At 34.3% G+C, this 18,584-nt stretch overlaps 1 protein-coding gene across 1 annotated transcript in view; it reads left to right on the top strand.

Moving 5' to 3' along the window:
• LOC145661683 (uncharacterized) overlaps positions 1 to 18,584 on the top strand; it is a 125,984-nt gene that overhangs the window by 85,842 nt on the left and 21,558 nt on the right. The window contains exons 5-7 of the mRNA XM_081727011.1: positions 6,087 to 6,237; positions 7,977 to 8,152; positions 16,727 to 17,781. Coding sequence (XP_081583137.1) covers positions 6,087 to 6,237; positions 7,977 to 8,152; positions 16,727 to 17,781 — 1,382 coding nt within the window. The remainder of the gene's footprint in view (positions 1 to 6,086; positions 6,238 to 7,976; positions 8,153 to 16,726; positions 17,782 to 18,584) is intronic.

The raw sequence follows: 18,584 nt of genomic DNA, 5'->3' as shown, positions 1-18,584 counted from the left end.
TGTCGACAAGTATCGGAGCAAAAACGGTAAGAGATATCGAGATGTGGTTTTCTACAATCGATTCAGCGTCGCACACTGGAAGCTATTCAAATTAGTCATTTCCAGTTTCAACATTTTATCGCTATAAAAGAAAATGGTAACAGATAGCGAGAAGCTTTTTTTTTTTTTTTTTCAAATGATTCAGCGTCACAAGGTAATGTACCTCGACTATGCTGAACACACTATCGAAACCGGAAGTGGTCACATTGAACATTATTTCCGGTTTCAATACTGATTTCCACAGAACAATAATGGTAAGAGATATCGAGATGTAGTTTTCTGCTGTGTCCGTTCATCCGTTCGTCTGTCAGTTGACAGGTGTCAGAGCAAAAACGCTAATAGAAACTTTTTTTTGGAATCGATTCAACTTCCTAAGGATAGGTTTCATCTTCTTCACCCTCTATTCAAACCGAAAGTTGTTGAAATTATCCATTTCCGGTTTTAACGTTTATCACCATAGAACGAAAACGGTAACAGAAACTGTTTTTCAAAAGATTTAGCGTCTTAAGATAACGTACAATGACTATCCCGAACACACTACCCAAACTAGAAGTGATTTAGATTTACTACTACTACTTCTGGTTTGAATACTGATTTTCGTAGAGCAAAAACGATAAGATATATCGATATGTGGTTTTCTACAATTGATTAATGTCTCAAAAATAGGTTCAATCTCCTCTGTTAACCATCTGTTCAAACCAGAAGTGGCTCAAATTTAACATTTCCGGTTTCGACATTTATCACCATAGAACAATATATTATTAAATAGCGACAAGCGGCTTTCTGCAAACGATTTAGAGTGTCAAGAGAACATATCGTCACAACCCGCAACAATCTATCAAAACCGGAAGTAGTTGAAACTTCCTGTGTCAATACTGATTTCCATAGAGCAAAAACGGTAAGATATATCAAGGTCCGGTTTTGGCGGTGGAGCTTCCCAAGATTAGATTCCATCTTCCTTAACCAACTATTTTAACCGTAAGTGGTTCAGATTGACGACTTCTGGCATCAACTTTTTAGCACCATAAAACAAAAGCAGCAAGACTTAGCGAGTAATTGCATTCCGATATGAATTCAGCGTGCGAGGAACAAGTTCTATTTTTGATCTTATTAATCTATTGTAACTGGTAGTTATAGATGTACTACTTCAAATTTGAGTGCTGAATTGCCATAGTTTGGAAGTCTACCGCGGTTACTCGCTGTCAAACAAAACTCACTTGTTGAATGATAGTATGCTATTTATAAGCGGTGTTATGTGTATATCAAATTATTATTATTAAATAGCCTAATTCATCCAGCTACAAAGTTCAATAAATTATAATCAACAGAAAACAATAGTAATTGAGTGGATGAGATCAACAAGGAAAATATTCCACCTGACCATTAAAAAAAAAAAAAATCTAATTTGCGGTTAAAGTAATAAGCAAAACGAACACTAAAATTACAGAGGTATTCTTTAAGATTCATGTAAGATTACCCAGCATGTTGTTTTTAAACATTTCTTGTAGTTGTTTAGTTATTAGCATCAAACGTTGATAATATATTTTCCTTTTTAAACTTACTTTTAAAAGAATGCTGCGAAAGTACTAATAAAACTGTGTAAACTTCTCTTAATAATAACGCAAAAAGTTATAAAAACAAAACAATAACTATTTGTTCTGTTTGTTTTGTTTTTCTTGTTGGTAGTTTAACGTAGAAAAAAATAGTTTACCTCAAACATAAAAAGTTATATCATATTCGTCACACATATACACGTCTCAAAAATAGGTTAGATTACTTACTGTTGTCACCCCTTGGTGGTAATAATACTTGACGAAAGCAAAATTAGTCAAAATTAGTTGGTGAGAAAGACTTTGCAGTCATCCTAAACGTAATGGATGATTTTAAACACATATGCAAGCTCTTGCTTCTTGATGAGTACTTTCCCGTCATATGCTGTAGCAATTGGAATGGTAACTTCATCCACTTATGCAGATTAAACACCTCACTGTTAATGTCACAATAGTGAGCGTTTAACATGAGTATACAGTCACGTAATCTTTATTATTATTATTATTATTATTATTATTATTATTATTATTATTATTATTATTATTATTATTATTATTATTATTATTATTATTATTAGGTTAAGGTGTAAACATTACAAGAATATTTTCTCTTTTCATCTTACAGTCAGTCAAAACTATCAGTACCGTCAATCGGGGCAATGCTGAACGCACAGGGTAAACCTGAACAAAAAGGGAAAAAGTTTCCGTTTTTACCCTGAGTGTAAAATTTGCAATAAATTTGTAAATTAAAAATATACACCAGTTCTGCAAATATATAACACGGTAATACAGGTCTTATATTGTGTATTTTTAGCCCCACTTTGCCAAAAGAAAAAGTTTTGTTCAGGACCTATTTTTGCCATTTTTCGTGGGTCAATTTAAGAGGTCTGTACTTTTTGACAAATAAAATTTAAAAATATTTTCCAGGCAGATTATTGTAGGAAATGTATCAGTGTCGCTATCTACAACAATTACTGTAGTGGTCACCCAAGTTGTATTGCCTAAAAATGACCTTATTCAAAGAGAGGCAAAATGTTATCAGAATGGGGCAATGCTAAACAATAATAGTGTATTCATAGTTAGTTAATTTACTTGTCCCATTTTGTGCCTGATAATGGCGCATAACAAAACAATGTATATGTAGACAATGGTATTTGTTGATTTTTTTTATGATGAACATGGAATTCGAGCTGTAATAAAGTTGGACAGTGGTTATTGGTTAAATACTTAGGAAATAAATCAGTGAATTTTGTTGGCCAAGTAATTCAAGTAGTTGATTCTTTTTATGATGTCAGATTTGTTCGCAAAAGTATGAATGGTACTGTGTTTTACTGGCCAAATTAAGAGGATGTAGATATTATTTCTGCTGATGATGTTGTCCTGCTGTTGCCTCAGCCTGTGCTAGACAAAAGGGGCACTACTATGTCTTTTTCAGTTTCATTTGAGGGTCTGAATGTGCAGTAAATAGATGTTCATAGAGTAAATAGATTATTTTTGATAGGTAGCCCCATGTTTTTGTGGCAAATCTGTTTATTTTGTTTCATTTATGCTTCTGTTAAACATTGGTACAAGCACGAGTAAATTGTTGCTTCTTTCACTTACTGTGAGAACGGCATGTTTTTGATATGGTACAGGTATTGTACACAATGGATCAGCAAAAGAAGTTCATTAATATGTATACTGCATTCACAGAAGCAGAATATCTGTATTTAATTTTATTTGTTTTTCAGTGTTCACTTTCAATGTTTTTTTGGAATGTATAATTTTTGTCAGGTTTTATTTATTTATTTATTTATTTATTTATTTTTATTTTCTTTTCTTTTATTTTATTTTTTAGAATTATCATGCTCCTTGGTACATTAAGGTCTCATGCTGAAAGTATTTTGGTTCAGTTACACTATTTTATTACCCAATTTACCTAATAGAAGTTCTATCTTGCACAACTTCCATTTTCCAGGTGACCTGCATGTAAACGGACAAAATCTTCCACAAGCATGTCATATTACATATCTACAGAATCAGCTAAAAGAGTATGTTTCTACTGTATCAGCATTGTCCCACTGACAGACACCTACGTCAAGATAATGACAATTCAACTGACTGTATCAGCATTACCCCGAGGTCGGGGCAGTCCTGATACAGTACTAATTATTATTATTTCTGTAAAATGTTAACACTAATTAATCCCATTTTTGTATAAATGGGAAGATCTAGGAAGGATGTACAAAAAATAATTTTCTTTGCAATTCCAGCTGTAATCATTTTGAAATTACACACCTTTTTACCCCAAAAGTGTATCAGCATTGCTCCGTTTGACGGTAGCTCGTAAATGCACTAGAAATGTGGAATCACTTCTTTCTTTGCATCAATCAAAGCGTCCTTGCTTGAGGAATAAAATTACTGTCTATCGCAGTTTAGTTTATTCGTTTTTTTTTTTTTTTTTTTTTTTTTTCAATCTCACTCATTCAACTGAATTAAGAGCCAGTAGTATTTCGGAGAGATTTGCAGCGGACAGAGCAATTTTTTGATGCAGAATATTTTTTTGATAGAACAAGAAAAAGATTGTTTTCTACAATATATTCAATACGTCAATCAGATGATCAATGTCTAGAGATGTGCATTGTTTATACTATAAATTTTATAAATCTTTCGAATAAATTCTTGAGTGTGTTTACTGCATGCGCCATATTTGCTTTTTAAGTCCCTTGATTTATATCGACAATCATTTATCATTTTTAGAGTTTTAGTGATCTGATCTATTGATTTTTCTTCAAGTAATTTTATATGTTCAATATATATATAATTTGCCCCTTCTCTCGTTAAAACACGAATTTGTGGAAACGCTGTGGTATATGCTCACATGTTTTGAATAAGGAGTTTATATATCAAGCTTCATATCTCAACCATGTCTGAAATCTTGAGGGATTTCGAGATACAGCGATCTTCTTATAAGAGTTGCAACTCCCTTTTTTCTTTTCTTCTAAGAGAAATAACAAAAATTGCAGAAACGCGTTAAAATTATTTTGTAGGTGCATGAGAAGATGATTCAAATTAACAAAGAATTGGTTACTTACTAATAAATCCTCCCGTGGGGAAACTAGAAACTCTTCATACGTTTCGGAACAAGCTAATTCCGTCTTCAGTAGTAAGGTAACAAGGATAATAACGGATGAGAGGGAAAAAAAAGTGTAGAGAAAGGAATACATACCACAGAATGAATAAATATAACGTAAAGGATACTAAAATACCACGAGCAGAGCACAATGCGAAATGATGCATAAGTATGTATTCTTTTTTCTACACTGTTTTTCTCTCATCCGTTATCATTCTTGTTACCTTACCACTGAAGACGGAACTAGCTTATTCCGAAACGTGTGGAGAGTATCTAGTTTTCCCACGGGAGGATTTATTAGTAAGTAAGCAATTCTTTGTTAATGTTGAAACATGTCTTTAATTATTTTAAATTAAAATAATTATCGCCTAAATACTTATTTTCGTGTCTCTAACCACAAGAGATTTCGCGATATGGCTCTTATTACAACAATTTTAACTGCCATCCTTTCTCCTTCCCACTTTTTTCGTCCCTTCTGTGGGATATATATATATATATATAATACGCTTAACACGTCTTTAATTATTGTAAATGAAAAAAAAAAAACTAAATACCAAATTTCATGTCTCCAACCGTAAAGAATTTCGAGATATGACCATTTTATTTTAACAATTACAACTTTACAATTTTTTCTCTCACCTCTTTCTCCTCTTGTAGGCAAAATAGCAACTGAAACATATCCTTAATTATTTCAAAGAAAATTCTAAAGTCCAAATTTCATATTTCTAACCTTGAAGGATTTCGAGATATGTCATCCTGTTATAACAATTCTAACTGCACTCTTTTCTTTCCTACGTTTCCTCTTCCCTTCTAGTTGAAATACCAAAAAATAGTGAAACACGTGTCTAATTATTTAAAGGTGAAGTCCATATACTATTATGTTTCTGCTCTTTATAGATTCAGAAATATGAACGTTTAACTATAATAATTACCACCCTTTTTATCTCCTTCTTCGTCGAATTCTCAAAAATTCTACCTTCTTAATAGTACCTTACGTCACAAATCCTATACACTTCAAGTTTTTAGCTTAAGCAGTTTGACAGTTTGATCAGCCAGTCAGTTACTTTTCTTTTATATAGGTATATATATATCAGTAGCGGATCCAGGATATGATCAAGGGAGGGGCTAAACCGTAGTTTGCCGCCTTATCCAGTGTAAAGTAGGATTGAAGCCCATTTTATCCAGTGTATACCTGAGCGTCAAGGGGGGAGGGCTATAGTCCCCCTTTGTATCCGCGCCTGTATATATAGATTATTTAATTGTAAACGAATGCATTTTCTAAGTTTGATAAAAGAATTTACATTGATTGCGCAATCATTTCCATTTGATAAACTATATTTATAAAAATAATTGTTTTAATATTATGAAATATTTATTTATTTCAGATCAACAGTTTTTGATACAAATTACCACAGCACCACCGAAAGCGAAAATTGCCACTGGACCAGCAAGACTCCATGTGCAAGATCAACGATTTTGTATAACAACTGGAGTTCCTCCTAGACTTATAGGCTTCTGGGAAATAGCTCACTTAAGGTATGACAGTAGTATTCAATAAGTATTCAATAATAAATATTAACAGTTATCAATTAATAAATGTTAATTGGAATGGTCGAGCGGTGTAAGACTAGGCTGGCGATTTGTCTCATGTTTGAATTCCGTTCAGGACTTAGATGTTGTGAACTGTCTTTTCACCATTCATATGATTATCATTACTCATTTCTCATCGTTTTCTTCAGCCTAAAGGACAGAACAGGATATAAAACTCAAAATTAAAGAAAAAAAAATATCAATAAATAAAGATTCTGTGCTTTTTTCACATATTAGCGCTCAATAAAGTATCTGTTTTACTAATATTACGCTTCATATTCGGACAAAAATATGAAAGTAAGTTATAATTTGAAATTATATGTGTAAAATACACAAACTAGCTTCATTGTTACTGACATATTGAGTTACTTATTAAACAATACTTATATCATTACACAATAGTGTATTGGGATGGCATCTGGACTCATGACAGGGATGTCAGAGAAGGGAATTGCCGAAATTCCAGTTTCCTGTTGCATACAGCGATAGAATTCCAGTGATGTTTTCGCCCTGTGGCTGGATGCCTTGTCTTAGTGAAGTTCAACCTGGTTCACGTCTTCTCTGTACAATTTTGGGATTTTATGCTGGAACATTTCAGTCAGGACATGAGTCTGGTAGAGCGCAGCGTTGATTTTGTCGTTTCGCTCCACCTTTCGGAAACGCAGCTTGTCCCTGTACAAGAAACGGAACTCAATCATGAACCTCTCTGGGAAATTGTTATAACTGCTCGCGTCGGTGTGATTGGCCCAGGGCTTTGTGCCGCATATTTATTCGAAAACCATGCACTGGAGACATTTCTCCGACGCGCGATGCTGTGAATTGGGGTAGAAAAGAGCCACAATGAACCCTTGTTAAAATCTGTTCAGTTTCTGCAGTATCAGACTACGCTCGACCCACTACTTTAGTATGTGACTAACTAGATATTGTTCCTTGCCTCGTGGCAATCTCAGGGCGATGGGTTGCACATACGCGGTACAGTAGCACATTGACTGCGGGTAAATATAAGTGAATCAATCTCTGTACACCCATCAGATGATACTTTTATTATTAGATAGTACTCTAAGTCCCCCACACTTATTGATAGGGGAAGGTATTCTAGACCCTCACATCTCCATTTATCAAAAATTTTCAATTTTGATCTCTCTGAAGTTTAGCCGACATTTTAAATGGCTAAATTAAGCAGTAGAGCCCAGTTGATAATCCATCGAAAATTAGGTGACAGTGTTTATATTTTTTCATCACTAGGGACATAAAAGGTATTCCAAAGGAGGATTTAAGTTTCAGCTTTTCTCTTGTTTTTCGAACTTCTTGTCATCTCAGAATAACACTTCCATCACTGGGTAATACTGAAAGCCTCTGTAATCAATGATGAATGTTTCTTAGCCGCCATGCCCTTTCTCACCGAAAATTTTCGCTTTTGAATGTCCTTATCTCAACAACCAGAAATACCGTACATTACACTTATAATTTGTGAAATCTCATTGGGAGTGCTCCTAAATTGAAGTAATTGAATCTCCTAAGGGGTGTCCAAAATTATATGTACTGGTCACCTCCCTACTGGATAAAAAGTTCGAAATATGCATAACATCGAATAATATTTTTTTAAAATTTATTTTCAGCTTTTGCATTTTTAATGTAATTTTGATGTAAATGTAATGTTTATATCATTATTCTTATCTTCTTAGGCGTTATGGCGTTGTGGACGGTCGCTTCTGCTTCGAAGGTGGCTCTCGGTGTGGCAAAGGAGAAGGTCTGCATGTTGTTGTCACAGACCAAGGGGAAGAAATCACACAAACTATTCAGCTTGCGTCCCAAGGAAAACTCGCATCGAGACGACGACCTGTGGCTAGAAAAATGTCAGGTGAGTTTCGTTTCATCTTTATTAACCATCGTGTTTGAATTATTTACAATGAAGTCTGAAATTGGGTTATTTTAAGCGCTTCAAGTCCAGGGGATATATTTGTCCCAGTTCTTTAAACTGTCCTAGATTTGTATTGGATCATTTAAAATGTTTCAATTTTCATGTATTGGATGTTAACACTTCAGAGACTACCTAAATGAGATTAAATATGCATGAATATAAATACAAATTGCTCTATAGTAGTTTAAAAATTAGCCTCTGGTTTTATATAATTTTTACCAATTTTATAATTTTTATATAATTTTTACTCATGGATTTATGAAATATGTAGGAAACACTACTATTAGCACACACAAACATTATAATTGCTAATACTATTCAGAGAAATATTTGGTCTAGGAATTAATTCGTGCGGGTGGACAAGAGATGGCGCAACGAACGGAGCGTCCCACAGTTCCGTGTATCCACACATGTGTTGCAAACCCCTGTCATCGCGTATCGTTCGTAGTATAGGGCAGTGGATTAAAGCGTCAACAACACCAGTTTGTAGTTAAGTGAACATGGCGCAATTTGTGCCTGATAAAGTGTTTTTGCGGGGTGTCCTGCTGCATTACTTTAACATGCAGAAAAGTGCGACTGAAAGTCATCGTATTTTGGTGGAAGTGTATGGTGACCATGCTCTAGCTGAGCGAACGTGTCAGAAGTGGTTTGCACGGTTTAGAAGTGGTGATTTCGGCTTGGCAGACCAAGAGCGAGCTGGACAGCCAAAAAAATTTCAAGACGAAGGATTGACAGCATTGCTCGAGCAGGATTCGTGTCAAACGCAGGAACAACTTGCAGCAGCATTAGGCGTTGATCAAACAACAGTCTCCAAACGCTTGAAAGCCATGGGAATGATTCAAAAGATGTCACATTGGGTTTCACATGAATTGAAAGACAGAGACGTTGAAAGACGAAAAACCATTTGCGAATTGCTGCTTCAACGACAGAGCAGAAAGGGGTTTCTGCATCGAATTATTACGGGTGATGAGAAGTGGATCCATTACGAGAACCCTAAACGAAAAAAGGCCTGGGTGAAACCAGGTGAACCAGGTCCATCACAACCAAAACGAGATATTCACTGTGCAAAGGTTATGCTGTGCATATGGTGGGATATGAAAGATGTGGTGTACTATGAGCTGCTGCAACCGGGTGAAACTATGAATGGAGAACGTTATCGACGACAATTAATGCGTTTGAAGCAAGCTCTGGCCAGAACACGACCAGAATGGGAGAACAGACATAATAAACTTATTGTTCAACATGATAACGCTCGCCCACATGTCGCAAAACCGGTCAAAACCTATTTAGAAAATGTCGGATGGGAAGTTTTACCCCACCCGCCGTATTCACCAGACGTTGCTCCTTCGGACTACTACTTGTTCGATTGCATGAACAACGATTTGATTGGACAGCGGTTTACTTCTTCAGAAGATATCGAAACATGGGTCTCTGACTGGATCGCTTCCAAGGATGAGGACTTCTTTCGCCACGGAATCCGTACATTGCCTGACAGATGGGCGAAAGTGGTGGCTAGCGATGGACAATATTTTTCTTAAGGTATTTATGTATTTTGTGTTTGTACTACAGCTTCAATGTGTGCGTACCAACCGCACGAATTAATTCCTAGACCAAATAAAAAAAATGAAAAATCACTTATCATAGATAGAATTGTTTATGCTTGTTTGTTTTAAAATAAATAATTTATTGCCCATAGGGACATATATGTCCCAGACCAAAAGTAGGTAACCATTGAAGTGATTAGTTTGACGGTTTCAAAACCTCCAATGACTAGTTTTGGAATCTACAGTTCGAACTTTGCCTAAATAACTCAAAAAATATGTTCTACTTGCCTGACATTTTTTATGGGTCTGAAGGGGGTTAACAGTCAATCTTAGTTTATTAGTGAATATGAAACAAAGTAGCTACAAAATGTACTGTGCAGTTTTCACTGTGATGAATAAAAAGCTATTTTATTCTTCTCGTTACATCGGAAAATAATTTCTTCTTCTTTCGTTATTTCTCACCTTAATTGTTTTGAAGTAGCAGACAGTTCTGTTGCCAGCAAACAATATTTGTAAGAAAAATCAACATTATATTCCATAAATAAAAGGGTATCAAAGCATTATTGAAATATTCTCTTTGTGGAAACATTAAGCAGCATTTTAAGTTATAATTGGTTAATTTAGAGCAAATAGAGCATGTATATTTAATCCGTTACTTTGGATGTAAAAATTTGATTTAATGCAACTATAATACCTGTAATTTGTATTGATTAACGTATCTACAATACTAGATATATGAGTGGCTACACCTATTATTTCTATATTTTCTATATAAAATCCTTAATTAAAAAAAATATTATTGTCAAAACTAAAGAAAATAATTAAAATTAAGGGGAAGAAATCCTGCTTTGTCTAAAACATGTTCATGTTCCTGAGTAGCTCCTATGAGAGATTTGAAAATAAAATTTATTAAATTAATTTAGAATTGGTTATGGACAAGTCGATATTACCGTCCCTAACCAGTCTAGTATAATGAAACGTTTTAAAAGAATAGAGTAAATAATCCAATAAGTTGTACTAAATATAACTCATAAATAGATAATATATTAATCTACAATATAAGAATAAAATTTTTAGGTAAAATTTTGAAAACTGCATAATGATAGATCATTACTCGGATTCTGTTCGATATTGAATTTTAAGAAGTTCAAAGGCTAGGAGAAGGGTCTCACTTCATTCACATGTTTCTTTTTTTGAATTACTAAACATAAAAGCACAATGTTTAATTCATGAAACCTCTCTGATATGCAAAGTTTATATTAGGAAAAATCTTACTATTTATGCATAAGAATGAAAAGTTATTTTTGTGAACTGCAGTATCACGAAAAAGAATTACTTAGTGGGTTGTGATAACTTTTAGATGGTGACGAGCCATCGTTTGGGAAAGTTTTCGCTATATCAAATTCTTTGAAATGACAATACCATCTTCAGATATTTACGCAAGAGAATACTTAGAATCCTTACAGAGTGAAACTTTATCAAATATTGATTACGGACGAAATCCTAGCTAGTAGTCAAGATGTGTTTTACTTTTACATGGACTGATACTCAAGCACATGATTCAATTGAACATCTGTTCACAAGTGTTTGTGTCAGGGGAGGGGATATAGAGTAATCTCTTTTTATTGTAAGTTCTACAATGTTATTGAACTATTCAAAACATTCATACCTGATGAACTTGTTTTCTTCCATTTATCTTCTTACAATAAATAAGACAAAATTCACTACGTGGAATATTTCTGTCTGCCATAACGCGAACATCACATCTTGTTATAAACGTCATTAACCTAATACTGCTTCGACCTGGCGCAGGAGAAGACCAAAATGCAATGAATGCAATGAGCTTAAATTTCTAAGTGAAAGTTATTAACACTTTACATTTGTTCTTTAAGATAATAATGAAGATGGATGTCACTTATATGTTTATCATTTTAAAGAATGGTGGTTTTTTCAATATAATAATATAATTATTTTGACGTTCTTATTAAAATTATGATTAAACTGTTATGATTAGCATAAATTTTACTAACAGCATTGTTGTAGTTTCTGCTCCATATCTAAAACAAAAGAAATATCAGATTGCTTGAATCAGTGGTGATTTCAGTTCTCCGGAGAAGACTTTCAATATACAGGGGGTAAAAAATAGTTCTTTGATTATTCTGGTAACCAACATTGAAGATGAACGGTATATGGCAAAAGTTTGCTTCTTCGCTTTCCTCCCAAGCCACCCCTTGAAATCTTTACTGGCTAGTAAAAATAATTACGGAGATAATTACTATAACGTATATGACACAAAATATTCACGGGTTTTACGGGAAAAGCAAAGAGGGGGGGAGGGGAGAGAAAAGTATAGGTAACATTATCTGTAATACTACTGTAGATTTTAATAACTGGCAAAAATTCAGCTTTTAGCTGATTATTTTCAAGTCTTTTTCTTTTCTTTCTTGTTTTTTGTTTACTTAGCTATCCATTGTTTGCTTCAATTTCAAGATAGAGTCTGTTGTTTTATCTGGCATATGTTGATATTCTATGTGACCACATCTCTGAGCACCCATCCAATACGTTCATAGTATGAGAAATTTGTTTTACGACTCTGTAATCCTTGTAATTCTTAGTATCTCCTCTCCCTTTGTAAATTGGTACAGATGTACGTTTTCTCCTTCGATATACAGGTATTTTCGTCATGAAATTCCACACTATTTCTTCCAGTCTTTTACTAGGATTCTATCTGCTCCAGCGGTTTCCATTCTTCATTTGGCTTTTCATTTTCACCACATTTCCTATCATTTTCTATGTTCGTAGTTCTTCGAAATATTTGTTCCATTTAATTTGTATTTATTCAGTCTTTCACGGTGTTTCTCCACCTCAGTTTCAGAAGCCACCAACCATATAGTTGGCATTACCATGAAGGAGATTATAATAAAAGCCTTGAATCTGTGTTACTCTTGTCTTTTGTTTCGATGTCTTTGAAAATGTTGATTTATTTCCTTTCTTCATTGCCAAATCTTCGTACAGATTCATATTTGCTTTTTTCTTTTCTTGGATTATCATTTTTTCTGCTCTTCTTTTCATGATACTGTGTTTTGTCTTAATTTCTTCAGAGCCTCTTCCTTTACTTGAATTGTGTCTTGGACTTCCTGGCTACATTACCAGCTTTCCTTACTTTTTCATATCTTCCCTGAAGTCTCTCTTATTCATTACTTCCTTAGGATTTAATAACCTTTGCATTATTAGAGCCTAAGGATTTAATACCATCTTCTACCATCAATCTTGTACGGTCTTTGAAAAAAGTAAATAATATACGATCTAAACACAAATTCACTGTTTTCTTTTGTCTATGACTATACATTTTCTGTTTCTGCAAAAATATTCTTCAAATTCATTTTCCCAAATTTAATTCTAGATTCTTCGTCTTTCAGCTGAAACTATTTAATTCTCTTTAAGCATTGTTTTCTTGGTTTTGTGTTCTTTCTGCCTTTAATTAGTATGTCCATTCATTATAATAGATGCTTCATGTCCTCTTCAAATTCTCCTTCTCCTTAAGGTATGTTCTTCTACATAATATGTAATCTCTGTTATACATTATAAAATAATCTGTTTTCTTATTAAAGAAGGGATTCAGCAATATAGTAAGAGATCCGACTGTCTTTCGATTTATTCTGTGACGGAAATTGATAAATATGAGATACGAATGAATCGAATAGTATATTGGTATATTGGTATTGGTGTAGTAGTATATTGGAATTTACCTGGGTAATATAGCAAGATATTTATAATCGGAAGATGTAAAAGTTTTAATTTATAAAAATGTACATTATTTTTATGATTATAATTTCATTATATTTCATTATAATTAATTAACGAATTTGAGACCTAGCCAAACTACAGTTTTATATATAGAGAAATCATAGTCAATAATGATTGAAAATACAAATATTGTCATCAAATATGCTATTTAGTATAGCCAGACATGTTTAATGGCTAACATAAATAATATATAATACTATTAATAAAAGTAACATAAGAAACTCCTCGTTTTTCTGCAAATAGTATTCTTTGGCTTTTTTGAAACTGAATGCCTAACCCTGGAAGCCAAACCTAAACTTTCAATCTGCACTCACTACTTTTATATTACCTGCGACATTTTGTTTGTGCATTAAGAAATAGGATGTCCCCAAAACCTGGAGATTTAATTCCATTTACTTGTTTCTTTGTGGTCATTTGGTTTTACCATAATTGTAGTAGCTTACAGTTCTATGTTTCTTCTACATGTATATACTGTCCAATGAAATAAGGAATATTTCTATAATTGTATTTTTTTTTTTTTTTTTGTCTGTTAACTTGATTTTCTAATATTTTTTTATCTTTTTCGTTACAATTTCCTATCCCCTTGGAACATTTCTAAAACGTCACTTTGAAAATATATCTGTCTTTTTCGTTACAATCCTTTCATATTCAAATCCTCTTAATTTTTTCTCGGTATGTTTGCTTAGAAGTCTCCTCCTTTATTACTGTTCCTCCTTATGTAATCTGCACCTGTTTAAACATTAAGTTACAAAATTACTGTTTTTTTTTTTTCTTTCTTTCTCCGTGCTTCTTGTTCGAAGTATTGTATCCACTATCACGTTATTTAACATTTTTAGGTTTAATTTGTCTGAATTAGTAATCGAAGTGACACGGTATGCAGTGGTATGCCATACCGCCTCTGGTTTTTCAGTGAGCAAGACATACCGTTACGGAAAAGTAGATGCTAAATACCTTACTAAATCCATTTTTACACACAGTAATTGACGAATAGCTTTGTACGTAAAAAGATTTTATTTCTTATATAGAAGTAATTTCTAAGTTGACAACACCGATATTTTAATCTTCTTTTCTACCTTTTATTTTTAAAATGAGGTGTCTTCAAAGAAGCTCATCTAGTTTATATTTTGATTTGCCATACTGCAAGGCGCAAAATTTCCGGTCGGCAGATCGCCATTGGCGACTAGAAATTTAGAGCTGGCGACCAGTGTTCAGTAGGAATTATTTCTGCCTAAACTCACGGGGCTACACAGTTTCAGTTGCACACGAAAATAGTTGTCACTGAATGAGAGAAAACACGGAATGTGGTCTTCGCAACGTTGTAATTCGCCCCTCTTTTCTCACTCTCATTGATGTTGAATCAGACACTGAAAAAGATTTACAGTGAAAACTTCATTACGAGATTCCCAAATTTGATTCCATTTGTCACATTTTGTGAAGTTTCCATCAATGGCGCTTCACTTAAGGACTTTGATCTGAAAGCTGCAGTCGACAACTGATACTTCAGTGCAGAGAGAGAGAGGGCGTTACGCAAACGTGAAGTCTTAAGATAACATATATTTTAACGTGTTTATGAATTGTCCAATTCAAAATTGATTATATCCTAAATCAGGGGTGGATACCGGACGGGGTGGGAAAGGGTGGGTGGGCTGTAACAATGCTACTCAGAGCTTTTTTAAGAGCTCCAAACTTTGGGATAGGTTTTATTTATATATAAAATAAGAAAGTTCCCTCTTCTGGGGGGACGATCTTCCCCCTGGATCCGCCCCTGTCTTAAATCTAATCGTCTAGTTTTATGCCCTGAGGTAATCTCTTTCTTTGTCAAACCAAAGCCCGTGAGGGGTATCTCTCATAATTTGTACGTGAGGGATACTGGCGACCATCATTTTTGGATTGACGAGTGCGTCTAATTTCGAAATATTGCGCCTTGCGTATATTGAATTGTTTCTTTGGTATGTATGTGTGTCTTCTTGTCTTAATTCATATAAATGTCGTGTCTTGAGCATGGGCGGATTTAGGGGTTGTCTGTTGTGGGGGCGGATCTTACGGGGGTTTGAAATATCCTTCATTCGTGTGGAGATCCGGGAGTTTTCTGCAGGAAATTGTTAATATAAAAACTCGGCTTTTAAATATTTTCGTGTATAATTCTCTATAATACAACGTAAGGGGATATTTTATTTATTTATTTATTTTTTTTCAGAAAGTTGTTGGCGATGAATCAAAGTCTCCAAAGCCCCTCGTAAGATAAGCTCTCCAGTGGTTTTCAATCATTATGTAAATAGAAATGCAATCTTTTAGGCAACATACCTCACTGTATTTCAACATTTAGATAGGCAATATGTCGAGTCAAAATCGTAATAAAACATACCGCCTCTGCTTTTTTTCCACTTCGAATACTAGTCTGGATAATATAATTTCTACTGCAATTTTTCATTATATCATTGTTCCGGTGGAAAAGGTTATGTATCCATCCTTGTAAGTCTCTTGGTCAGTTTCTTGAACGTAGATTATGTCTATATATAATCAAATCTTCCATCTTCCTTCCTCATCCGATTGCTTCCTATATTCGACAATCTTCTTATCCTTTATATGTTTAAAATATAATCGAAATATTGGTAGGAATAATAAAAAAGTAATTGGTCAAATAAGTTTCATCTTTTTACTTACTTTCTGTGGGGCACAGTTTCTCAGTGGCAGAGCGCTTATCTCTGGTGCATGGGGTCCCTGGCTCGATCCCCGGTCAAGTAAGTTTGTGGTGGACAACAACGTGTTCGTAGGCTTTCTGTAGGTAGTCCTGTTTCCTTTCACAACCTCATTCTACCAATTCTTCCATCCTCATTTACTTGCCTTAATCATCCGTCTCCCTTAGCCCAAAGGGCATAATCGTGGGCCGTTAAACTGAAATATTTTTTTTAAAACTTATTTTCTAAGCACAAAATGGTGAAATCAGTAGTGTATAAGAAGAATTATGGATAATTTGTAAAATGTGCTTGAAAAGTTCGTATATGGAAGCATTAATGCACAGTAGTTGTTTTCTTAAAGAATCAAGCATAATATTATTATAGTATAGTATGTTTAATGTGTATAATATGTTAATGTATTTTACAGTGAACCTTCATAAATAATCAAACTTTCACTTGTTTTTTTTTTTTTTTTCTATTTGTAGCAATGGAAAGTCCTCGAAAGCATCTTCATTCACGTGCGGAGACGAGAACCTCAGACCTTAGCTATGCAGATTCCTTCCATCCACTTCTCGCAGCTGACTTTAGCCGAAGTTTGTGTGAGGTTTGTTCAGAAAGTTCTCACGGACAAGATCTACAGAGTGCAGAAGATTTGTGCCATTGTGGACAATCACCTTTCTGGTCATCTGCAGAATCTGGAAATATGGACTTGGAAAGTTGTGAAACCTTATCAGTTACTGTGAGTGAACTACCAGAGTACCCACCTCATCTGGAGGGTCGATCATCTACTCCAGATGGACCTCATCCAGAGAACAAAAGAGCTATTTTAGAAAGATGTGCCAGTTGCATGAGCAAACTTGGTGCTCCAAGAACAACTCAGAAATCCCAGGACGGTGGACTTTTTAGCCCTGTATGGACAATGGATAGTGTTGCTAATTTATCTCAAAGTGTACATTCACAAAACAGTTGCCATAGCCAGAGCACTGGTAGTGATAGGCTCTCGCTATCTTCACAGGGTAGTAGCAGCAGTGCTAGCACTTCAGAATATTGTGTACCAAGAGCATATGGTGACGCGTGGTATGACAAACCTCGAGGCATGGGCATGCCAAATATGCCAATCGTTTCTCCGAAAAACGCAAAGACTGGCCACCAAAGGGATATTGTTGCATTACATTCAGCCTGTAGCCACTCCGTACTACATACAAGAAATCCTGCTCCACCAGAACTTCAGCGAGGTGCATCAACCACGATGCTCCCAGATGCCCATAAATGTAGATGTGTACCTGTTCCCCCAAGGCTTCCCAAGGCCTCACCCATGTCTCCACCACAGACACGATCGCCGTCTGTATCGCCAAAGAAGTCGAATCAGTCTAATTTCCAAGGAAATGAGGCAGCACCGAAGATACCGAAAATGATGCCCCCAGTGCCCCATTGTCTATGCCATCAGTTCGCACAGCAGCATCAGCAGCAACAAGCAGCGGTTGATCCGTATGAGAATTACGATGTTCCTCGAGCTGTTGTACCCAAATCTTATCTTCAGGTAAGCTTAATATATTTTGCTTCCTTAAATTTATTGAAGTAATTCGTAGTTTTAATGTCCTTACTAATTTATTTTGTCATAATATATATTGTGTCCATATATATATATATATATATATATATATATATATATATATATATATATATATATATATATATATATATATTCCTCTCACCCTTATCAGACCTCTTCGTACTTTGCCCCTCCGTTAGATATGCATTTTTGTAATTCATGTGTTTGTATTTTCCTTTTTAATCAATTCGGTAGTATTTAGCTCTTATGCCTTTGATTTAAGTGTATGGACCAGTGGTAGTCGGGTAAAATTTTAAAGAGTAGAAATAAAAATAAATTAGAAGTGTGAAATATGATTTTAAACACCTTTGTTATTATTCATTACTACAGGATTGTACGCTTCGTTATCGACTTCAAGTAATAGAAAGGTGATAATGAACAATAGATATACTTTGCTTTTACCACAATTAGTTTTCTTACCTCATGTTGTGTTTACGTGTTAAAAATTAGAGATGCAAGGGCTCGAAAAAAGAAGACTTCCTTTTTTTTTTTCAAAAAAAAAGTTTTCCTCCTGAGGTTTTTTGCCTGGAAAAGTTGGAGTGTTTTTTGAACATTTCAACTTTAATGAAGAAATAATAGTACGTTCCATCTTTATTATTGTAACACGGAGAAGTATTTAATTATGCATTTTAAAGAAAAATAAATATCAAAAGTCCAATAAACAAGGATAATCGATCACTCGATAGAAAAGAAAAAAGACATATTAATGAACACAATGTGTTTTCCAATTC

This window comes from Thermobia domestica, chromosome 10, assembly GCF_964235325.1.
Source record: "Thermobia domestica chromosome 10, izTheDome1.hap1.1, whole genome shotgun sequence".
In the NCBI taxonomy this organism is placed as follows: domain Eukaryota; kingdom Metazoa; phylum Arthropoda; class Insecta; order Zygentoma; family Lepismatidae; genus Thermobia; species Thermobia domestica.
This window is presented reverse-complemented; position numbering and strand designations above follow the sequence as displayed.